Source organism: Hemiscyllium ocellatum, chromosome 39 (assembly GCF_020745735.1).
Source record: "Hemiscyllium ocellatum isolate sHemOce1 chromosome 39, sHemOce1.pat.X.cur, whole genome shotgun sequence".
Taxonomy (NCBI): Eukaryota; Metazoa; Chordata; class Chondrichthyes; order Orectolobiformes; family Hemiscylliidae; genus Hemiscyllium; species Hemiscyllium ocellatum.
Genome location: NC_083439.1, coordinates 14,033,461 through 14,059,063, shown reverse-complemented (window position 1 = coordinate 14,059,063; position 25,603 = coordinate 14,033,461). Strand labels below are relative to the sequence as shown.

Here is a 25,603-nt window from a genome sequence, read left to right as displayed (position 1 = left end):
CAGAGTTTTTAACAGCGTGGAAGGAGACCCTTCGGTCCTTTGTGTCATCAAACTTCCATGTATTTGGATCTTATTTTTCAGCATATGGTTTTGTGGGCGGCACGGTGGCACAGTGGTTAGCACTGCTGCCTCACAGCGCCTGAGACCCGGGTTCAATTCCCTGACTCAGGTGACTGACTGTGTGGAGTTTGCACGTTCTCCCTGTGTCTGTGTGGGTTTCCTCCGGGTGCTCCGGTTTCCTTCCACAGTCCAAAGATGTGCGGGTTAGGTGAATTGGCCATGCTAAATTGCCCGTAGTGTTAGGTAAGGGGTAAATGTAGGGGTATGAGTGGGTTGTGCTTCGGCGGGTCGGTGTGGACTCGTTGGGCCGAAGGGCCTGTTTCCACACTGTAAGTAATCTAATCTTATAGCCATGAATATTATGGCATTTCAAGTGTTCATCTAAGTGGCTTTTAAATGTTCTGAGGGTTCCTGCCTCTACTACCCTTTCAGGCAGTGAGTTCTAGATACTCATAAACACTGTGTTCTTCAAATCCCCTCTAAGCCTCCAGCTCCTCAACGTAAAACTGTGCACCCTGGTTATTGAGCCCTTTACTAAAGAGAAGCATTTCTCCCTATCTGCACTATCAATGCCCCTCAGAACTTTGTACCCCTCCGGGTGCTCCGGTTTCCTCCCACAGTCCAAATATGTGCAGGTTAGGTAATTTAGCCGTGTTAAATTGCCCGGAGGTTAGGTGAAGGGGTGAATGTAAGGGAATGGGTCTGGATGGGTTGCTCTTCGGAGGTCGGTGTGGACTTGTTGGGCCAAAGGGCCTGTTTCCACACTGTAAGTAATCTAGTAATCTAATCTAATCAGATTCCCCTGTCAGCTTTCCCTGTTCGAAGAAGAAGAACCTCGGCATATCGAGCCTGCCTTTCGTAATTGAAACACTCCTATCCAAGCAGTGTCCTTGTGAGCTGCCTCTGCACCCTTTCTCATGCCATCGCACCCCTTCCTACTGTGTGGCAACCAGAACTGTATATCGTACTCCAGCTGTGACCTAACTGATGGTGCATACAGCTCCATCATTGCCTTTTGTTCTTGTATTTAATACCTTGACTGTTGAAAATAAATGTTGCATTTGCCTTCTTAACTGCCTTATATGTCTGTCTGACTGACTTCAAGAATTAATGGATATGTACACACACCAATAGCCCTCTGATCCTCTATACTTCCCAGGGTCTGACCATTCACTGTGTACTCACTTGCCTTGTTCGTCCTCCCAAAATGCATCACCTCACACTTTTGAATTGAATTGAATTTATTGTCATGTGTACCGAGGCACAGTGAAAAGCTTTTCAACATTAAATTCCATTTGCCACTGTTCAGCCCATCTGAACAGTTTGGATTAAGGAAAGCTGGCTTCTATTCTACCTGTTGCTAATAAAAAGCACTGCTTGAAATAATAGTAAGAAGTTTCCTAACCAGGTTACACTACCTGTCCTTTGGTTTTCATGTCCTAATCTAATACAATGGCTTTAGCATTCTTTAATTGACCTGCTGCAATAGAATTTAGCTGAAAACTATTACAACTTCATCTCTTTTTTCTTTTGCTACACAGCTCAAAGAAAAGATGCTTAATTTCTTCGGAACGCATTGAATTATCTGACAGAACAATCTGAAAAAAGGATTTCCACATTGAATGCTCTTTTATCTAACAATCGATCAATGCTCCTCACTAAACCTGCCAGAAAATTTGAATCATTATCCAATTTCTTTTAGACTTTACCTTGTCACCTTCATTATTAGTGCCAGATTCAGTGCTTATGTCTCTCTCTCATCAGATTGGGCCAGATCCTGAATCAGCCATGGGTGATAAAACCATTATAGGACTAGTTGAGGAAGCATCGTGGTTCCTCACAAAGTGGTGCGTGCGCTCACTGTCTACAGCACAGACGGATTACTTGAATCCATTGAAATTACTGGTTAAAGGAGCTACAGCTATAGTCTTGTCTTACACTGTGCACACTCCATCACACCACCTTAAAGCTCAGAGAAATAAAGAGGTAGATGTTCATCTCTGCCAGTGACGCAAGGCTCATTCCTGATGAAGGGCTTTTGCCCGAAACGTCGAATTTCCTGTTCCTTGGATGCTGCCTGACCTGCTGCGCTTTAACCAGCAACACATTTTCAGCTCTGATCTCCAGTATCTGCAGACCTCACTTTTTACTCATTGTATCTAATCACTTGCTCATTATACACAGAGCCTGATATTTTGATCCATTGCTGCTAATGAAATAAGATTTTAACCATTGCATATTGGGCAGCCAAACTGCTGGCACCCACTTGGTGACACATATCCTAATGTATCTCTCTTGGCTTAGATTCAGCATCAACATTTGGCTGAAATGTAAGATGAGATGACTGCTGAGTCTTGCAGGACTCCCATAAGTATGCCCTGTCAAAATTCAATGGACACCATCAGATGGGGATGATGGAGCGGCCACCTAAGGAAGAACTGGTGAAGCATAATTAAGAAGGATCTTCGAGAGAATGCGCATCCTGGGCTGCAATAAAAGAAATTGCAATAGAGCAGAGTCTGTGGCGGAGTCTTGCTGTCTATAGCTCCACACAGGTCCAGAGGTAATAAGTCCAGGTAAGTAAGATTCGAATGAGCTACGTAACAATAACACATTACTGTAAGCCCGAAGGCTAATCATGCTTTGTGTGGTTAGTGCAATTTATGGACATGAGTCTTTGCATTTCTAGCTCAGCATGACATAGGAACAGGCTGAAGTGAAGGTGAGCATACCTTTTAATCTGTCTGCACTCAAAGTCTCAAAAATGTCACACAATATATAACCTTGATTATTTACTCGAATTTTCTGTTTAGTTTTCCATCACACCCAATATATACCTAAGCTAACTTTGAGTTTAATTCCATACTCAAGCATCAGAATGAATCTTTTAGACTGTTTTCAGTTAAATATTGAGCAGTTCCTATTGTCATTCATCTTCCACCCATTAATCTGCCTTCACTGGGACTAAACTAGCATGGCATTAATCAGATTACAATAGGAAATAAAGAGTGGCTAAACAATTGACACAGTTGAGTTCTGGGCCAGATTCTTTGGCGCTATTCCTAGTTTTGTTTCAAAGTTCTAGTTGTAGGTTCCCTGAGCAGACTCTGCTTACAGCAGGTAATTTCTTCATGAAAATATAGTTAACATGTAACTTCATCCATAATATGCAGAAAAAAAAGTTAAAGCATGTTTTCTAACATGGCAACGCTTCAGTGAAACCAAGCAGCACATCAAAGAAAGCAAGTTTTGACTAATTTGCATTGTGAGGATGATCACAAGCGTATTTGTCAGTGGAGTATCTTTGGGTGCTGATAATATCAACTTCCCTAATGTATTTTGTACATTTCTGCACAAGAGAATTTGAATGAAAAGTAAAACGTGTTGGAAAATCTCAGCACGTCAGGCAGGATCTGTGGAGAGAAAGCAGAGTTAATGTTTCAGATACAGTGACCCTTCATTAATTCTAAAGAAGGATCATTGGACCTAATACATTAATTCTGCTTTCTGTCCATAGATGCTGCCTGACTTGTTGAGTTTTTTCAGCAATTTCTGATTTCCAGCATCAGCAGTTCCTTGGTTTTTTGAACACAAATTAAAGTCTGCTCATAACTAATTAGTTAGGAAGTTGGGATGGAATAAGAATAAAGGCAATATGGTCTGATTAGTACTTGTGGATTGTATTTAATTGTGTGTGAATTATCAACATTAAGTGTTGATTCATTTGTGCCTCTATAAATACAAACAGACTGAAACTGTGCTGCTGAAGTCAGGAGCTTCATGTTTATATTTGTATTTAGAGTCATAGAGCTGTAGAGCATGGAAACAGACCCTTTGGTCCAACTTGTCCATTCTGACCAGATATCCTTAACTAAGGACCAGATATCTTGTCCCATTTGCCAACATTTGGCCCAAATCCCTCTAAACTCTTCCTATTCATATATCCATCTGGATGCCTTTTAAATGTTGTGATTGAACCAGCTTCCACCACTTCCTCTGACAGTGCATTCCATACACACACTACCCTCTGTGTGAAAAAGATGCCCCTTAGGTCCCTTTTAAATCTTTCACCTCTCACCTTAAACCTATGCCCTCTAGTTTTGGACTCCCCCCACCCCAGGGTTCTGGAAATAAATGCTGTAAGTATTGGTTCTAGTTCTATCCTTCATCACTTGACCTCCTGGATTATCACCAGGAAGTAGTTCAATGTTGTCCAAAGATCTTTACAAGGGTTACAACTTTTCATCATATATGGATGAAGGAACAGAAATTTATACATACATTTGCATATGATGCTATTTGAGGAAGCAGTAAGTTGTATAAATGGAAGTTACAGATGTATGGGTAAAGTGAGTAGACATGTAGCACTTAATATGGGGAACTGCACAATCATTCACTTTAGATCAAATAAAGATAAATTGGATTTTTTAAAATGATTAGAGTGTGGTGCAGCATCTAGATTTGAGAATCTGAAATAAAAGTTGTCCTCGGATACAGAAATTAATCAAAAAGGCGAATGGAAGGTTGTTTTATATCTCACAGGGATTCGAATACAAAAGTGTGGAAGCAAAGCTTCAATTTTACAGGCCCTGGTTATCTAAGCATTGCATTTAGTTTTGAGTTTTGCATTTCATGAATGGAACATAGGCCTCGGAGAGATTGCACAGCAGGTTCTGCAGGATGATATCAGGCAAGAAAACTTAAATTATGAAGTGAGGCAGAAGCATGATTTGTATTCTTTTAAGTTTCGAAGGTGGCTTAATCAAGCCATTGAAAAACATAAATAAATTTGACAGGGTATTTGAAAAGAAGCCATTTCCACTATCTGGCAAACAAGGTTAGAACACTGAGTCATCATTTTAAATTATGACTAAAGCCATTTATGAGTGAAATCAGGAAGCACTTTTCTGTCACAAATACCTGGTAGAAGTCTGGAACTGTCTTCTCTCAGGTGGATTTTGATGTTGAGATAATTGAAGTTTTCAAAATTGAGATTGATAGAATTTTGTTCAGTAAAGTATTAAAGAATATGAAGCATAGCTGGGTAAATGAATTTGATGTACAGATCAGTCAGGATCTAATAGAATGGCAGCACTGCTCAAGGGGATGGATTGACTCCTTGAATCCTATGAAACTTAAAAATATATTGGAGAAATACATCACAGATATCTATTTGAGAAAACTAATCAAAGTTTAAACAAAAACGCTAGTATATTTGGCACTATTAATGCTTCAGCACTGAAGTTTAGTTAGTAAATTAATGACAATGTCATGTCAGAGTGCCTAAGGAGTGAGTGTACGATTCACAATGACAAAGTGTAGGTTACTAGTTTTCCCTCATATGTAGTAACTCATTAGATTGCAAATGGTGCATGAGATACAATGAATACTTGAAGTGCAACATAGATCATAATCATGCAAGTTAGCTTCCTATTGAATGAGGGGATTAATTTTAAGTGGGGAACTGTTCCATTAACTCCTTGATATATATTTTACATCTCAGAATCTGCTGTTGCTTTTACATGGACTTAAATATGTACAAGTTTTATTTACATATTTTAAAAATTACTGTCTGCTTTGTCTCTGGCTTTCAGCTTTGTCTACAGTCTGTTTATTTTTCTCTGAGTCCACAGCCAGTCAAACATAGTGAGCATCAGTAGTTAGCAGATTCATATAATCAAATACAGAACAATTGAACACCGTACCATGCTCACCAAGAGCATTTTCTGGCATTGGTGATGAGGAGATGCCAATGTTGGACTAGTAAGGACAAAGTCAAAAGTCACATGACACCAAGTTACAGTTCACCAGATTTACTTAAAATCAATTGCCTCCCCCTACTTCACCTGACAAAGGAGCAGCAGTTTGTAAGCTTGTGATTTTAAATACATCTGTTGGACCATAACTTGGTGTCATGTGACTTTTGACTTTGGCCTCATGAGACTAGTCACGTAATATACTCTTGCTTGATCATGAGCTGACATCCTGTTATCATGTGTTATATGGGCCACAGACTAGAGCTACATTGTATTGTTTTTAAATGCTGCACTTGACAATGGAAGGTATTACACAAACTGGCAGTGTTAGAAATCTTTGCTACCTGTTTTCTCCACCATGACTCTGGCAAAGATCGACAGTAAATCCCTTCCCTTTTCTGAAGTTCCACTTACACTGTAAATATTTTGATGAATATTGTCCCAAAGAGAGGTTTGGGTTAAGGACAGGCCATTCATAGGTGGGAAGGTGCCCCTTTTACATTACCATAGGCACTGTGGGATCAGAGGAAATCTACATCCACGTTGTTTACACATTTACTAATCAATTAACACTGATAAAGCTAGATATAAATATTAATTTTAGGTGCAATCTAAATCAGAGGTTTCAGCTGGCTTTCCCTGTCCCTAAGGAGCTGTGGTGTGATCAGATTTCTGTTTGCTTGTTATCAGACTGTTTTTACTGTGATAGCAGATTTATTTCTGTTAAATTATTAATAAACATGAAAATACATTGCTATTATTCTCTCTTGGCAACAGGGACTGTCTCCCTTGACTAAGGCAACATTTGTAGGAACCCCAGTCCTCACCTTTTAACCACAATTCCACATTAATTTGTACTTCTTTGCTTAACCCCACAAAGAGACAGTTCGTCAGTGTTAGTTTGTCAGCTGTAGGTCACTGGGTAACACTTTCATCTTTGAGTCAGAGGCTTTGAGCCTCAAGTTCAAAATCGAGGTTGACACTCCAATGCACTGAAGAGGCAGTCCAGCACTGTCAAATGTTCAGGCATTTCAATGAGACACAATGAGTCAGTTCTCTCAAATGGATATAAGTACAGGGCACAAGGTCAGAAGACTATACCTGAGTAAGAGGTACTCAGAGTGAACAGTGAATCATCTCCATGTGGAAATTCATGCTCAGGGGAAAGAGGTGCTTTAAGTAAGGTGAATTGCAATGAGTAAAGTGTGTTACATCTCAGTCACATTTAACTGTGAAAGTAAAATGTGTCAACAACTTTAAGGTTTATTAAGTTAAGACCAAGTAAATGAGGGTCAATACATGTAAATCAAAGTAAAATTAAGTTAATGTATGTGAACCCAAGGTAGACGATGGGAGAAAATTGTGGCTCTAAGAACTACTCCCTATTTTCAGTGTTGAAGCTGATTTCCTCAAATTCCCAGAGCAGTAATTACTATTTTATAAATTGTTGCATTGTTTTGTAACTTTGGAAAAAGTACATTTAAGGCGTGGTAAAGCAGTTTGGTTACAAGCAGTGTCAGTTCTGTGCGAAGGGGAAAGTAGTAGGTACAAGTAGGTGAGCACTTGTGCAGGAAATGCCGACAGCTGCAGCACCTTGAGCTCCAGCTGATGGCACGATGGTGCATCGACAAAAATGAGAGCTCCATGGCTAGCATTTTCACAGGGATGGTCACACCAGGCTCGGAACATGGAGGCAGAAAGGGAATGGGTGATCACTAGACAGTGCAGGAGAATCAGGTAAGTATTGCAGGAATTCCCACCCCCCCCCCCACCCTCAAATTCTAGCTTGGTAATCAGCTTTTCAACGTGAATATTGCTGAAAGCTTGTAAATATTGAAATGCATATCTGTTAGAGATCACATAATTTTTCTTTGTATATTCACTTTGAATGTTCTCCCAATCCAACAAGGTCAACTCTTCCCCATACTTTTGTATTTTCCTTTCTTCAGATTGAAGACTAGTTTCAGAATGATGTATCACATATTCGAACCTAATGCACAATTCTATCATATTATGATAACTATTTTCCAAAGATTCCTTTACAAGGCTATTAATTAGTCCTTTCTCATTTCACATTATTAAATACAAAATCGCACAATCCCTACTTGACTTCTCAATGTACTGCTCCAGAAATCCATCTCATACAGCTTGTAGCTCTTGTAGCCCTGTCTCAGGCCTGTTGCAGTGCTCCAGTGAGACTCAGCCTCAGTTGGGAAAGCATGAAATCCTCTTTCCAAGCCTATGAGCTATCCATACACCCCAGGTCCTGTCAGGACACTCGCTGCTTTCACGCAGCCAACCTGTTTTTACCAACTCATTGCTCCCATTACCACTTACTTAGCTTTTTTTTTCCCCCTAGCTTACTATTTCAATCACTTTGTCTGCCTACCCATTTTTCTTTTTGTCTCTCTGGTCTCCATCTCTGACTATCCCCCCACAACATGCCCTCCCTAACCACCACCATCACCCCCAGCCCACACTATCCACTACACACACCCCATCATTAGCATAAGTACCACCTTTTCCTGGCTGCTATCTGTTCTGAATAAGGGTCACTGGACTCAGCCCCTTAACTCTGTATTTTTCTCCATGGATGCTTCCAAACCTGCTGTGTCTCTCCAGCAATCTCTGTTTTTGTTTGTTTCAGATCTCCAGCAGGTGTTTGTTTCATTTTATTATGTTTATGGGGACGTAAGTTGTAAGGAGGATACAAGAAGGCTTCAAAGCGACTTGGACAGATTAAGTGAGTGGAGTAGAGCACAACAGCTAGAATACAATGGGAATAAGTGAGAAGTTACTTTTTCTATTTTGGTAGAACAGAATAGAAAAAGAAAAGATATTTCATAAATAGAGTCATGGAGTCATAGAGATGTACAGCATGGAGACAGACCCTTCAGTCCAACCCATCCATGCCGACCAGATATCCCAACCCAATCTAGTCCCACCTGCCAGCCCCCGGCCCATATCTCTCCAAACCCTTCCTATTCATATACCCATTCAAATGCCTTTTAAATGTTGCAATTGTACCAGTCTCCACCACTTCCTCTGGCAGCTCATTCTGTACACGTACCACTCTCTATGTGAAAATGTTGCCCCTTAGGTCTCTTTTATACCTTTCCCCGCTCACCCTTTGGGAACTGTGCACTCAAAGGGTTCTTGGACTCTTCATTCATGAGTCTTATCAATTAGCAGATGCAGTGAGCTACTAGGAGGCAAGTGATATGATATGATGTCCTTCATTGCAAGAGGATTTGGGTAACTGAGTGCAATGGTGAGACATCATCTGGAGGATTGTATATAGTTGCAATCGAAGATGAGATACACTTGCCATCAAAGGAGTACAATAGAGGTTGACAAGATTCATTCCTGGGATGGAAGGGTGTCTTATGAGGTGAGGTTGAGGAGACAGGGTCTGTATTTAAAGACTGAGGGGTGATTTATTTGAAACTTACAAAATCCTGACAGGGTTTCACGGATGAATGAAGATGTTCCTATTAGCTGGTGAGTCTAAAACCAATGAACACAAACTCAGGATAAGAGACTGAGATGAGAAGGAATTTCTTCACTTGGAGGGCTGTGGGAGCTCAATTATTGAGCATGCTCAAACAGAGATTAATAGATTTCTGGAGTACAATGATATGGTAGTATATGGAGATAGACTGGGAAAGTGGCGTTAAAGTAGACGATCAGGTATGATCTAGAATTATGGAGTCTCCACAGTGTGGAAGCAGACCATTTGGTCCATCCTAACTCTCCTAACAACATCTTGCCCAGACCTACGCCATCCCTGGACATTATGGGCAATTTCTCTTGGCCAATCCAATTCATCTGCATATTCTTGGACTGTGGGAAAAAAACAGAGCACCAGGAGGAAACCCACACAGACACGGAAGGAATGTGCAAACTCCACACAGACAAGTGGAATTGATCCCAGGTCCCTGGCGCTGTGAGGCAGCAGTGCTAACCAGTGAGCCACTGTGCTGCCTTGAATGTTAGAAGTGGCTTGATGGGCTGAACGGCCTACATCTGCCTCTATGTTCTTACATGTAAGATCCTGCCTAACATTATTCTGAAAAAGGTCAGTGGAGTTTTTTTTTCCCAGTGTCCCAACCAATACTTGTCCCTCAATCAACATCACCAAAATAAAAATGATTAGCTGATTGTTATGACGTACAATTGTTTATGGGACCTTGCTGCACTCACATTGGTTCTTTGCTATTTATTAAAGTGAGAACTGAATTGTCTGTTGGCAGGATCGTCACTCAGTCATGAATGAGGTTCATACATAGAACACCGCATCAACCAGTGTTCACAAGGCCTCAAACTTTCTGGTGGTAGTTCAGAGTAAGAAACAGAACACCTTCAACTCTCACCCTCATAACACAGTCTTCAAAACATAGAAAAAAAACTGTTAAATCATTTATTTATTTATTAATTTTAAGCTTTGTGCCTTTATGCTAAGTAATTACTTTTTTTTGTTTATGGGATGTGGGTAGGTTTTCCTTTAATGGATGTTTTCTTCCGCACAGACCCTCAAGGTCTGTACAGAGCAGGATTTCCAGAAACCATGCTGTGATTGGTGTTGGCACACCGATCATCACGCACAGAACATCACAGGAAACGCTGGAATGCTGTAAGCATCGCGGAATAGGCCCAGCATTTATTGCCCATCCCTATTTGCCCAGAGGCCACATTGCTGTGGGTCTGGAGTCCCATATGGGCCAGACCAGATAGGAACAACAGATTTTGAGACATCATTGAAGCAAATGGAGCTTTCTTTGTAACAATAATCAACAATGCGATAGACAAGTATTTTTTTCATTCCATTTACTTTATTTCAAAGTTCACCATCTGTGACAGTGGAATTCAGACTCAGAGCCTCAGAACATTAGTCTGGGACTCTAGATTATCACTGTAGTGACATTACCTCAATATCACTATCTCCTCCACATGCTGATCACCAATCTGCTGTCAATGGGAAAATGTTCCTGTTTTCACCCGTGCATTTTTCTCTGTACATTGTACAGATCCTTGGAACATCTACATGTATAGGATAGGTGCAATATATACTTGAATAACTCTACAAGGCAGCACTACTGGCTAACCCCAACAATATACAGCTATCATGTATATCTGACTAAACTAATTCTCTCTGAGCAATTTATCCTATGTGGTTATTTGGTGCATCTGATTGTTAACTTAATAGCTTGAAGTTGATAGCAATCTCAGTTAGAATATGTTGATCACTTCTTTCCCAGTAGCAATGGAAGTGTGAGTATTCATCCTACCATGACTCACAAAACCAGATCTTCCATCTAATCCACCTGATGATGTAGGAACAAGCCAGTTACTGATGTTTCTACTTTTAATGAAGATACCTGTAGTATAATGGAATATGCAAATAACAATGATACCTACAGTTGCTGCTCTAGCATCATTAGTGTAGATTGGAAGCAGACAGCAGTCTGAAGCATTTCTTTGGAGAGGTCTGTTCAGTAACGTGTAGTGCATAATTGTAAATATCACTTGCTATAGTACTCACAGAGTGGAAGAGAATAGGGAGACAAGTGACATCTGGGTTAGTACGTATAATCAAATCAATATAACTGTGACCATGGCATTTGTTATGGTCATGACCACCTGAACCATTGGAGGTGCTTTGGGTAGATTCGTCAGCACCAAATCCTTTTTGTTGGTATTAGTCTAAATTACACATACGAAGTGGGGAAGGATGTCCACTCAAATTTTTCACCAAAAGGTAGACTCCATCCTATTAAGCGAATGGGTTTACGACACAGTACTTACCAGCTAGTTGCATTACATCTGGCTTACAGGCTAATTTCTTGTGAGACATCAAGATAGACTCAAGTAGATATTTGTGTTAGTTACAGGGACTGAGCACTAGAACAATTGAACACTGGTAACAAACAGTAGGAGTAAATTACTGCAGATGCAGCATTGGTGGTTTTCAGTATTGGTAACAAACACACAGTTTAGCTCAGTAGGAGCAATCCTTTATATTCTGATGGGTGGAGCTTATCTTTTAGATTAAATTAGAATAGATTCCCTACAGTGTGGAAACAGGCCCTTCAGCCCAACCAGTCCACACCAACCCATTTCCCTCTGGGCAATGCATCTAACAGTACAGGTAATTTAGCATGGCCAATTCACCTGACCTACACATCTTTGGACTACGGGAGGAAACCCACACAGACATGGGGAGAATGTGCAAACTCCACACAGACAGTCACCCAAGGCTGGAATCGAACCTGGGACCCTGCTACTATGAGGCAGCAGTCCTAACCATTGAGCCACCATGCCATCCCTTTTGTTGCAAGTTAACCCTTCAGGTACTAACTTCCTTAACCGACATGCATATGTAGATGCACACAGCTCAGAGGTACTAAGAAAATATATCGTACAGTACTAAGAGCAATGTTACCCTAAAGCGTAGTAGAAGCTGTATGATTTACTGGTGGAAATGATTAAAAACCTACATACCACTCCAAGGCCAAAGCATTAGCATCCTATTTAGCAAGTGGAACGTTCAAATACTATTTCCGATTTAAATGAAGTCCTGAAAGATATATTTTGACAATTGTACATCTTCATTTTAGCTGTAATTGCTCCTCTTTTGACCCGATTATATCACACTTCAGCCTCAACACCAAACAGGCAACTGAGATCCAAGGGCCCTGTAAGACATGTTTTTGGAGGATAAATGTCTCCTGGAGCGTCGAGTGAGCTTTGTCAGCCTGACAGGTTACAGGGAGCAGAATTGTACACCCCGCACTGAGTGTCACAGATTCAGGCCCTGCTATTTTGACAGATAATTAATTTTGCTGCTAGAACTGATCAGAGATAGGTTCCAAATTAACAAGGGGAAATTGCACAGGCTGATGAATAGTTCAGCCTTAATTATAAATCATGACCTCATTGCAAAAGAACAATACTCTTGTACATTGTTCAATCCAAAACAGCCTGATAATATGACACACACATAATTTTCCACTTGAGTGTACGGAGCAGTAATGCGACACAGCTCAGACAAACAGCTCATGGTTTGTTTCCGTAAACAGTTCATAATGGCATGAGCATCGGCAAAGGATCACCACGAGCTGGACTGTCCTGCCCTGAGACATGCTGAAGGCACAGAAAATCAGATATTGTTTCAATGCTGCTGTTAAAGAACTAGTAGAAATGCATATCAAGAAAATGTGGTTCCACTGTTGTATTTTGTGTTTCTGCTGCTTTTCAATACTTATTTCTCACTTATTTTGTAAATCAATGACCTGGTTTCTGTGTCACAGTCACAATGTGATACCATCCTGTACCCAAGATTACAGAAAAACATAAGAAAAAGGAGCAGGTACAGGCCATTTGGCCCATCAAGCCTGCTCCACCATCCAATAAGATCATGGCTGATCTTTCCGTGGACCCAACTCCACTTACCCACCTGCTCACCATAACCCTTTACAGTTCAAAGATGCCTTTTAAATAATCAACAAGATCATCTCAATTGCTTCACTGGGCAGGGAATTCTACCGATTCATAACTTTTTGGGTGAAGAAGTTCCTCTTCAATTCAGTCCTAAACCTGCTCCCCCTTATTTTGAGGCTATGCCCCTAGTTCTAGTTTCATCCGCATTGGAAACAAGCTCCTTTCTTCTATCTTGCCTATTCCCTTCATAATTTTGTACATTTCCGTATGATCCCCCCTTACTTTTCTAAATTCCAATGAGTATAGTCAGCCTATTCAATCTTTCTCATAAGTCAACCCTTTCGATTCCAGAATCAACCTGGTGAACCTCCCCTGCACCCCCTCCAATGCTAGAACATCCTTTGTCAAGTAAGGAGACTAATACTGTACACAGTACTCCAGGTGCGGCCTCACCAGCATCCTATACAGCTGCAGCATAACCTCCCTGTTTTTAAACTCCATCCCTACAGCAATGAAGGACAATGTTCCATTTGTCTTCTTAATTACTCACTGCACCTGCAAACCAACTTTTTGTGATTTGTGCCCAAGGACACACAGGTTCCTCTGCATAGCAGCATGCTGCAATTTTTTTACTATTTAAATAACAGTCCATTTTGCTGTTATTCTTAGGAAAATGGATGACATCACATTTACCAACACTGTACTCCTATTCAACTCCATTTTCCTAAATACAATAAGCCTTGTCATTGTCTTTGCCTGGTCTTGTTCAGGGACACTATCAAATCCTATCTTACCATATATAACATGGCAACTGTGCTTAATACAGCAAATAGATGGTTTTCCAATGGTACAGAATGTATGAAAAAGAATTATTCTCCTTCCTTGCCTGTCTTTTCCGGTGATGTAGGTGACCACAGATTAACATAGCCACTATGTCCACAGAAAGTGTGAAATCCTACAGTGATGGACATGTTTTCCTTTCACATGCTGCAGTATCTAACTACCGCAAGGAGAAACCAACGGAGCACATTTTCACCATTATCAGGAGCTTGAACAGAATGACTTGTCAAGGGGAAACAACAGTCATTGGTATAGTTAGAGACAAAAAGATCTGGAGTCTCTCACATGATTCTGGACATGAAAGCTGCAATTAAAAGAGAAAAAAAAAAATTCCATTTCTTTGAATTGTCCTCACCTTATTGTAGACACGATATTAGAAAATTAAATCAGCCAAATAAAGTGTCACATCTATTTAAGCAAGTAACAGTCACATTCCTTCAAAGGCAATTGGTTCTAATCTCATGATAATATTTCAATGCAAGTCAATCTGAGGTTAGAATTCACGTCATCTTTCCTCCTCTTTGCTATCTGATTGTCCTCTATTTCTGCACAATAACATATATCAACATTTGGCTTTTGAAATTCAGACTGAACATTTCTCAGGCAGAGGTGTGAAATGTTCACATCACTATAACCTTTTTCATGAAGCTGTAGATGCTTGTGGAATACCTATAAGTTAGAGTTGCACTGTCATTCATAAATAAACAATATCCTATTATCCTGCGCTGATTTTTTTTATTGTTAGAAAAGCTCTGCAGAACTTCCAAGGTCTTTACTTCACAAACCATTCTGAGCTTGTTCAAACTCCTGTGCATCATAAGGATGTTTATTTAACAAGAAAACGAAATAGAGTTGTGGATCATTGATGTTTCAGGTCTCTGGAGTAATGGATTGTAGAAAAACCATAATCTTTATTACCGCAGCATCTGAATTTAACCACTCAACTCCTAACCCTCTATAAACCCGATCTAAGCTCAGGATGACTTACATGTAGTGAAGGTGAGGATTTTTGGCAAAAGCTCGTGGAGCGATCGACCGAAGTCCTGAATTTATGATTGTCCTGGAAATGAGAACAAATGCAGAAGGTTACAAACTCTGCGTACTCCCAAGTCTGATTTATCACATACCCAATCAGATGAGTGGATTAGATAAACCTTCTATTCCTGATCATTTTTATTCTGTGCAAATTAAACATCGACAGGAACAGGCAGACATCCAAAATAAAAATCTCAACATTTATTAAAAAGGAAAGTACATTTGCTAAGTTCTGATCGAAGAGATTATTAGATTCTATGTTCAGCTTTTCTCCTGATGCATTATACTGACTGGCATCTTCGATTAATATTAGTACACATTGCACATTGTGACACACAGCTGAAATGAGCCATCAAACAGGAACTGGGGAACCAGAGAAGTGAGGCCATAGCTGAATGAGACCATATTGTCTTCTGGTGCATCTCATAATGCAATCTCATAATCTAATGTTCTCTATGTTCACTCGAGGCAGTATTTTACAGAAAAAGGCTAGCTTGGACAAATATTTGTCCTTTTTAATAATATTTCAGTATCCACGGATGGGGGGTGATTACAGATTTAAAGCAACATTAAAATTAAATATGCTTTAACTGTTTTCCAGTCATGGATTTTAGGGTTGTGCCATTACTAGCTCACTGAAAAGGACTGTCACCCTCCATACCTTAACAGGTAGTTGAGCTAATTTATTGCAATCAGCTTGTAAACCATCCAGCAAGTAAATAAGTAATTTATAAACAAACTCTCAGTTCAAATTTTACCATAAGACCATAAGGCAGAGTAAGACAAGTAGAACATTCAACCCAATGAGTCGGTTCTGCCACTCAATGAGATCACACAGCTGTTCTGATAATCCTCAACTCCTCTTTCCTGCCTCTTTCCCATAACCCTCAATTCCCTTACTGATGAAAAATGTATCTCGGCCTGGAACATACTTAACAACCAAGCCTCAACAGCATTCCGAGATAAGAGCACCACAGATTTAGTCCCCTCTCAGAGAAGATATTCCTCCTCATCTTTGTTTTAAATAGGTGATCCCTTACTCTGAGATTCTGCCTTCTCTTCTTAGACTATCCCATAAAGGGAAACAACCTCCCTGCATTTACTCTGTCGAGTACCTCAGAATCAGATATAGTTTGATAAGGTTACCTCTCAATCTTCGAAACTCCAATGAGTACAGGCCCAATCTACTCAACCACTCCTCATAAGACAGTCCCTCTACACCCACTAGCAGTAGAGTGGAGTCCTTCTCTGGACTGCCTCCCGTGCCAGTATACCTTTCTTTAGATACGCAGATCTGAACTGTTCACACTGTTAGCAACAGTACAGTGTAATAAATGCAATTTAACTGATAATAAACTTATTACGGTCCTCCCTTGAAACACTTCTCAGGTCCAGTTCTGGCTTTTCTGATCTAACTTTATATGGTCAGCAAGCTTGGACATACTACCTTCGATCTCTCACTGAAGTCATCAATATAAAGATGAAAGGAGGGTGAGATTCAGGTTTTCTGCTTTGTGCCTAGTTGGTCCCCAGACTCACCACATGGGAATTTCAAATATAGGGGAGAAACCAAACCATTGGGCTGACTGGACTGTCAAAACAAAGCAGCATTCAGTAGCAGAGATCTGACTAAAGTCTTCTATTCCTATAAATAAACCCTACGTTTGAAATGCATTGAAAGATACTTTATTGATTTGCCAGAGAATTCGAGCAGGTCCTTTTCTTCCCTCAAGGCTTACTTATGAACTGAACACAAAAAAAGTGCGCAAGGACCAAATAGTCCTTCAAAGAGGTAGCATGGATCCAATGGGCCAAATGTCATCCTTCTGTACAATATGCTTTAATGATTCTAATATACATGATGTAACCAAAGCCTCACAAAAATGACAGAATCCCTACAGTGCAGGGAGAGGAAACCGACACAGACACAGGGAGAATGTGCAAACTTCACACAGTCAGTCACCCAAGGCTGGAATTGAACCCAAGTCCCTGATGCAGCAGTGCTAACAACAATGCCACTATGCTACTCCCGCTCATTAATTCTCTCACCCTCCTTTTATCTTTATATTGATGACTTCAGTGAGAGATCGAATGTCATTTGTCCAAGCTCGCTGACCATATAAAGTTAGATCGGAAAAGCAGGCTGGAGGGAGGATGCTTCAGAATAGCAAATCAATTTAAGCAAGTGAGCAGGAACTTGGCAGGTGGAATATAATGTGGTGAAATCAAAGTTACTCATTTCTTTTGGGAAGAATAGGACAACAGAATACTTTTTAAATGGTGAAAGACTGGGAGATATTTGCATCCAAAGGGCTTTCTGGGTGCCCTTACATATAAATAAAACAAAATCAGGTACAGCCAGCAATTACAAAGACAGATGGTATGATAGAACAATTAAATATTGCTGGAAATCCAGAGATAAAAAGCAGAAACACTGAGTACCTTCAGCAGGTCAGGCAACATCCATTACAATGTAGGAGTCTAGATTTCAAGCTATTGACTCTGCTACCAGTAAGCAGCATAGAGTCAGAATTATACAGCACAGAATCAGACCCTTTGGAGCAACATGTCCATGACAACCAGGCATCCCAATGTGACCTAGTCCCATTTAGTCATATAAATATATAGCATGGAAACAGACTCTTCAGTCCAACTCATTCATGTCAACAAGATATCCCAAATTAATCTAGTCCCATTTGCCAGCATTTATCCCATATCCCTCTAAATTCCTTCTATTTGGATACCCAACCAGATGCCTTTTCAATGTTACAACTTCACCTGTTTCCATCACTTCCTCTGGCAGCTCATTCCATACATGCACCACCCTCTATGTGAAAATGTTACCCCTCAGATCTTTTTTAAATCTTACCTCTCTCACCTCCAACCTATGCTCTCTAGTTTGGACTCCCTTCTCCTGAGAAAAAGACTACACCTATTCACCGTATCTAAGCCCCACTTGATTTTATAAACCTCTATAAGGTTTCGTCTCAGCCTCTTCCAATAGCTTAACTTCTCCAACCCATGCAGGATCCTTGTAAATATTTTCAGAATCCTTTCAAGTTTAACAACATCTTTCCTGTAGCAGGGAGACCAGAATTGAACACAGTATGTTAAAAGTAGCTTCACAAGTGTTCTGTACTGCCACAACATGACATCTCAACTCCTGTACTCACTGCATTAACTTTCGACCTATAATAGGCCTCAGCAACCAGTGTCAACTGTGTTCAACCTATAGTAGGCCTCTACTCAGCAACGGTGTTGATATGTGACCCTTGGTTCAGGACTTCCCAAAAAACGGCAAACATCCTCCCTGCATCCAGGTCTATCTATCCATTAGAATTTTCTATGTTTAAGTTAAATCCCCTCTCATCCTTCTGAACTCAAGTGAATACAGTCCCATTGAACTAATCTCTCCTCATAGGACAGCCCTGTCAATCCCAGTGTCAGCCTAGTGAATCTTCACTGCACTCAGTCTATTGCAAGTGTGACCTCTAATAAGTTGGGAGACTAAAACTGAACATAATACTCCAGGTTAGTCCCACCAAGGTGCTGAATAAGAAGACTTCCTTACTTCTGAATTCAAATCCTCTGACAGTAAAGGCCAACATACCATTTGTCTTTGTAATTGGTTGCTGCACCTGCCTGTTTTCTTTCATTGGCTTCAATAGTTCTAAGAAATGTGATGAAACCAGAGCCTCACAAAAATCATAGAATCCCTACAGTGCAGAGAAACGAAACCCACGCAGACACGGGGAAAATGTGCAAACTCCATATAGTCAGTCACCCTCATTAAAGGGTACAGAAACAAGCACATACTTTTGTACCTCTGCATTTCTCAACATATCACCATTTAACTAATATTGAAGTGTATAACCTCATATTTATCCATGTTATGCTGCATAATGCATTTAAAACCAACTAGGGAAATCTTGGCAAAAAATATAAATGCATAAAAGTAAGGACCCAGATAGATGACCACATTATGTTGTCAATTAAATTATAGTTATCTCATTGCTTGGTTATATTGTCAATATCACATTGAGTTGCTGGTGACATGCTATGTCTCACACCATTCTGGCGGTCACAATGAATGAGTTTGTTGGCCAATGGTAAAGGAAGGAATCACTTGGAATCTAACCTTAAAGAAAGCTGCATTGAGTATCTATCAGTCTTTTTGATGAGAAATTTAATTTATTTTGACATAGAGTCATAGAGTCATAGAGATGTACAGCATGGAAACAGACTCTTCGGTCTAATCCGTCCATGCCGACCAGATACCCCAACCCAATCTAGTCCCACCTGCCAGTACCCGGCCCATACCCCTCCAAAGCTTTCTATTCATATATCCATTCAAATACCTCTTAAATATTGCAATTGTACCAGCCTCCATCACATCCTCTGGCAGCTCATTCCATACAGTACCACCATCTATGTGAAAAAGTTGCCCCTTAGGTCTCTTATATCTTTCCCCTCTCACCCTAAACCTATGATCTCTAGTTCTGGACTCCCCTACTCCAGGGAAAACACTTTGTCTATTTATCCTATCCATGCTTCACATAATTTTGTAAACCTCTATATGGTCACCCCTCAGCCTCCGACACTCCAGGGAAAACAGCCCCAGCCTGTTCAGCCTCTCCCTATAGCTCAAATCCGCTAACCCTAGCAACATCCTTGTAAATCTTTTCTGAACCCTTTCAAGTTTCACAACATCTTTCCAATAGGAAGCAGACCAGAATTGCATGCATATTCCAATAGTGGCCTAACCAATGTCCTGTACAGCCGCAACATGACCTCCCAACTCCTGTACTCAATACTCTGACCAATAAAGGAAAGCATACCAAACGCCTTCTTCACGATCCTATCTACCAGCGACTCCACTTTCAAGGAGCTATGAACCTGCACTCCAAGGTCTCTTTGTTCAGCAACACTCCCTAGGACCTTACCATTAAGTGTACAAGTCCTGCTAAGATTTGCTTTCCCAAAATGCAGCACCTCGCATTTATCTAAATTAAACTCGATCTGCCACCTCTCAGCCCATTGGCCCACCTGGTCAAGATCCTGTTGTAATCTGAGGTAACCCTCTTCGCTGTCCACTACACCTCCAATTTTGGTGTCATCTGCAAACTTACTAACTGTATCTCTTATGCTCGCATCTAAATCATTTAAGTAAATGACAAAAAGTAGAGAATCAGCACCGGTCCTTGTGGCACTCCACTGGTCACAGGCCTCCAGTCTGAAAAACAACCCTCCACCATCACCCTCTTCTTCTATCTTTGAGCCAGTTCTGTATCCAAATTAGTCAGATCTAACCTTGCTAATCAGTCTCCCATGGGGAACCTTGTCGAACGCCTTACTGAATCCATATAGATCACATCTACCACTCTGCCCTCATCAATCCTCTTGTTACTTCTTCAAAAAACTCAATCAAGTTTGTGAGACATGATTCCCCACGCACAAAGCCATGTTGACTATCCCTAATCAGTCCTTGCCTTTCCAAATACATGTACATCCTGTCCCTCAGGATTCCCTCCAACAACTTGCCCACCAATGACGTCAGGCTCACCAGTCTATAGTTCCCTGGCTTGTCTTTACCACCCTTCTTAAACAGTGGCACCACATTTGCCAACCCCCAGTCTTCTGGCACCTCACCTGTGACTGTCGATGATACAAATATCTCAGCAAGAGGCCCAGCAATCACTTCACTAGCTTCCCACAGAGTTCTTGAGTACACCTGATCAGGTCCTGAGGATTTATCCACCCTTACCCATTTCAAGACATCCAACACTTCCTCCTCTATAATTTGGACATTTTTCCATATCATTTTCCACAATAAATACTGATGCTGATAAGTTGGAAATAGATATAGTGACCATATAGAAAATGGAGCTCAGAAATGTTAACTAAAATGGCCCCGGCATATTGGCTGTATTTCCCGGCATCCTAAGCGACAGGCTAAGCGAAACTAATTGCTAACATAGCAATTTGTAAGAAGCCAGCCTAGCGGTAAACAATCCTCCCCACAGGTCCGAGGATGAGATAGTACATAGCACTAGATCAAAGGGCAACCATCAGAGGAATACTGGAGCCTCATTGTTTTAGAGCTGTACTAATGAATACATATTTAGTTTAGAGCAATTTTTGATATCTGAATGTTACCTTGAAAAGCAGAGTAAGAATAATGAAGGCTATGTTAAGAGCTTAACCAGATGGCTGTTGGTATCTGTGTGTGTGTTAAATTTAGAGCACTTTTGATGTGTAAGCTTCCAATAAAGTATGCTTTGATTAATACACTGTGCGATAGCTTAATGATACGGGACTCTGTATTGCGTACAAAGTTATGTATAAATGTAACAACTTTCCCTATCAACGGGGAGAGAATCCATCCTTTAGTACCCGGCGTGGTCTAAGGTGGCTTTTTTCTCCCAGGATTGTTTGTATACATGTATACTGACAATCTTGAATAAAAACAGTGCTGTTGAAATGTGTTAATCAAGTGGTGGTTCTCTGTTCTTGGACAGGCGTTCACAAGAAGCCCAGGAGCTCAAGGCTGAGCTTCCACAACGCAAAATATTCATTTTGTATCTCTTTCATTTTCTGCGGCTCCACACAAAGGCTGCCTTGTTGATCTTTGAGGGGCCTTATTCTCTCCCTAGTTACCCTTTTGTCCTTAATATATTTGTTAAAAGCCCTTTGGATTCTCCTTAATTCTATTTGCCAAAGCTATCTCATGCCCCCTTTTTGCCCTCCTGATTTCCCTCTGAAATATACTCCTACTTCCTTTTTCCTCTTCTAAGGATTCACTTGATCTATCCTCTCTATACCTTACATATGCTTCCTTCTTTTTCTTAACCAAACCCTCAATTTCTTTAGTCATCCAGCATTCCCTATACCTACCAGCCTTCCATTTCACCCTGACAGGAATATACTTTTTCCGGATTCTCATTATCTCATTTCTGAAGGCTTCGCATTTTCCACCTGTCCCTTTACCTGAGAACAGCTACCCCCAATCAGCTTTCGAAAGTTCTTGCCTAATACCGTCAAAATTGGCCTTGTCCAATTTATATGATGAGCATTCCTAGCAAACTGCAGTGAAATCAGTTTGTTACCCAAATAGTCAATCATAAAAAAGAATTCTCACAGACAGCCAATCCCGAAATGAAACACATTAATAATAATTTTTTTTACAGTTTTTTGTACAGCCGCAACATACAAAAAAGCTTTTTAACAAATTAAAATGTTATCATTAATCTTAATGAAAGCATTTAACAATATGCCACAATTACAAGTATTATCTTTTCAAGACCACATTGTTGCTCTGCATTATTCTCACTCAGATCGCCATTAGAACCCCAATCATTAAACAAGCCTGAACTTTTCTGTGGTCCCTAACAGCAAAGTGACAGCAAAAAATGGATGATCTTGCTGGATCAATTTTCTTCACTGATTAGGGGGGGATATCCGCAGTGTACCTCTGATGAACCAGTGGATTGACAGAATGAAATTTCCATGGTAAACTATCTATGTGCTAATCCCAAAGCTCTGGTCAGCTTCAGAGCTGTAAGGATGAGGAGCATCAACAGCAAAATGCCAAGACTCCTGAAAATTTGAGACTGTGGCATCTTTGTGAGTTATGTTATGGAATTTGACACATGTAGGTTTTCAGAACCTACCTTCAAACTTAAAATTACAAGCAGAAGATTCAAACTGAAGCTAGTTTGGACTGATTAGGCACAGCATTAGAATTCATCGTAAGTTTTAAAGACAGGAGCTCCTAAATTCAGCATCCAGTCGTATTAACTTGAACTAATCTTAAGACCATAAGACATAGGAGTGGAAGTAAGGCCATTCAGCCCATCGAGTCCACTCCGCCATTCAATCATGGCTGATGGGCATTTCAACTTCACTTACCAGCGTTCTCCCCGTAGCCCTTAATTCCTCGATACAACAAGAATCTTGAAGAAAACAGAGAGCTGTAACCTTAATTTAAAACTTTCTCACCACTTAACACTGAACATCGATTGAACAATGCAATCTTTTGACAAAACATGTCGGTTTATTTGATTTACTTACAGATTCTGGAGTCCAATGTAAGGCTCCATATCAAAAGCGTTCAATGTCTGGAGACTCTTCTGGTTCTCAATGTGTCTGTAAAACAGCCAATAAACAAAGAGATTAGAATGGTTCCTGTCTCCGTTTCAATGTGTCTGTAAAACAGCCAATAAACAAAGTGATTAGAATGGTTCCTGTCTCAGCTCATAATTTTATAGGACAATCCCTAACCTTTTAGGCATGCATTGTGAAACGGGACTGCACCTTAACCTCAACAGGAGTGTGTCGGTGATTCTTAGCACAAACTCAGTGGTACCAATTTCCCAGAAATAGCGCCACTCTGTGGCGTTTTGCAGGGAAGTGGTGCAAAGAGACATCTAAACTCCACCGACAGAAAGCCTGATGAATTTTGACTCGCTGTCAATTTTCATCAAACCGATAAATGTGCCTGAACGTTGCCATCCGCCAACTCTCACTTGCACCACTTCACTGATGTGTTGCCTCAGTGCAGTTCCCCGCATTTATTCAATTCACAGGGCTCAGTGGTTGAAAGAATGGCTCACCCTCAGTTTGGTAAGACAACCTGAAGTGTGGACTCTTGAGTCTGATTGCGCTGCTGGCCTTCAACAGGGGATTGAGGAGCCAACAGCAATTAAATGCCTTCCGATAGCTGAGGGAGTCACAATGGAGAGCTGCTGTCTCTTCGATGGTCTTGACTCTCACAGACTCGACACAGCATTCCATTTGGGGAAACTTAATATTTTCTGCAAAAAATATTTCTTGATGAGACCCAAGAAAAATAGTGCTGATTTTTCCTTGAGTTTTTGCTTGAAAGGTGCAAATGGAGGAATTTAGATGGAAGCGGCTAATGTTATGCCTCTTCCTAAAATCCCAGAACTTCTGCATCACACCACCATTACTATCACTGACTCCATTGGCAGGAAAATCAATGGGAATCATGATTTTCCTGCATTTAAGTTCATTTGCACAATTTGAAAACTTTGACTTGAAATTCATAGCCTAACTGGTCTGATTTATTGCTCCAATTCAGTACAGGAAACAAACTACCAAAGATCCGATTGGTCCAAGGGGAAAGACTCAACCAGCCCATCAGAAGACCTTCAGTCACTATCATCACTGACAGCACAAAATTTCTTGGCAAACAAATGATTTCTTTATCAGAAATCAATTAGCATCTGATGAATAGTGGAATCCTGCAGTCATCATGTTCCATCTCTCCACAGTCAGGTAAAGATTCTGAATGTGCAAGCTGAATGCATTCATGGTACCCAGTGCTGGTAAATGTCAACACTGGTCATTTTATCAATTATCCTTTAAATGCACAGAATTCACCTCAACTGGTTGATTAATGAGTTGACAACACTGTTTTAATACACAATGTAAAATCCATACCATGTGGCGACTGAATCAATTTGTAGTTGTCAGCAGTGCAGGAAAAATAACATTTAGTTCAAATCTGATTCATCTAACGATTTCTTCCTTACAATTATCCCAACAGTCAGGCACAAGAAGATATTACAAGAAGAAGCCTATCCAACATTTCTTTCGAGATCTATAGTTCTCTTTGTGGCGCAGAAGAACCTGATTGCGGGAATCAAGTGATCAAAGATTTTTCTTGATGACTGACAGAACACTTATCCATGACGAGTCACGGGTTCAAAAAATTTACAGCTGCAATAAATTCCATGCCTACAAATGGTTTAATCAATAATTTAATAACAAAGGGAAGAAAAGATTGGTGCGAAACATCCCTGCATCCTGCTGCAAGGTTTATGAACACTTCAGAAGATTAAAGAACCAACCCATTAAATCAGATAATCGAGAGTGGGTAAGAAGGAGATTTCATTGTGCTAATTCACTTCAGGGATGCATCAATATTTAATATCCTGCTGAAGAGTCATACACCTGAAACTTTGTCCTCCCTCTCACTGTGGATGCTGTCTGATCTGCCGAGCACTTCCCAGCCTGTTGTGTTTTCGTTTCAGTTCCCCAGCATTTCGCTTTAATTTCAATGTTTAATTACAGGGACAGAGATCCAGAACTGCCAACTTCATGTTCACCTGAGCTGGCAGGACTGGGTTAAAATGATCACTGACTTAAACGGTAAGTTTTTACAGACACAGCAATTCCCATGGTGACCGGTGTAAGGTTCCCACCTCTGGCTGGACATGCCTTGGATGCTTCACCCTCAATGACAAACCCAATCAAACGCTTAGTTCCCTTTTTTTTAAACAAATGAAGAAAGCATTCAAAGCTTATATTAATGTTTTTAAGAATTTTCTTAACAGTGTCCAGGAGTGTCACCTTTAATTTGCAGGCATTCCAAGATACTCCAGGAAGTTCGATGACTCTATAACAGCAGTCACAATATAGGCCAGTGGGTTTGTCATTTATGACCCACT

At 40.5% G+C, this 25,603-nt stretch overlaps 1 protein-coding gene across 1 annotated transcript in view; it reads right to left on the bottom strand.

Moving 5' to 3' along the window:
• Positions 1-25,603, bottom strand: part of LOC132834137 (NT-3 growth factor receptor-like) — a 771,032-nt gene that overhangs the window by 534,271 nt on the left and 211,158 nt on the right. Inside the window, exons 2-3 of the mRNA XM_060852772.1 lie at positions 23,202-23,276; positions 15,085-15,156 (exon numbers count right to left, since the gene is read on the bottom strand). Of these exons, the coding sequence (XP_060708755.1) occupies positions 15,085-15,156; positions 23,202-23,276 (147 nt within the window). The remainder of the gene's footprint in view (positions 1-15,084; positions 15,157-23,201; positions 23,277-25,603) is intronic.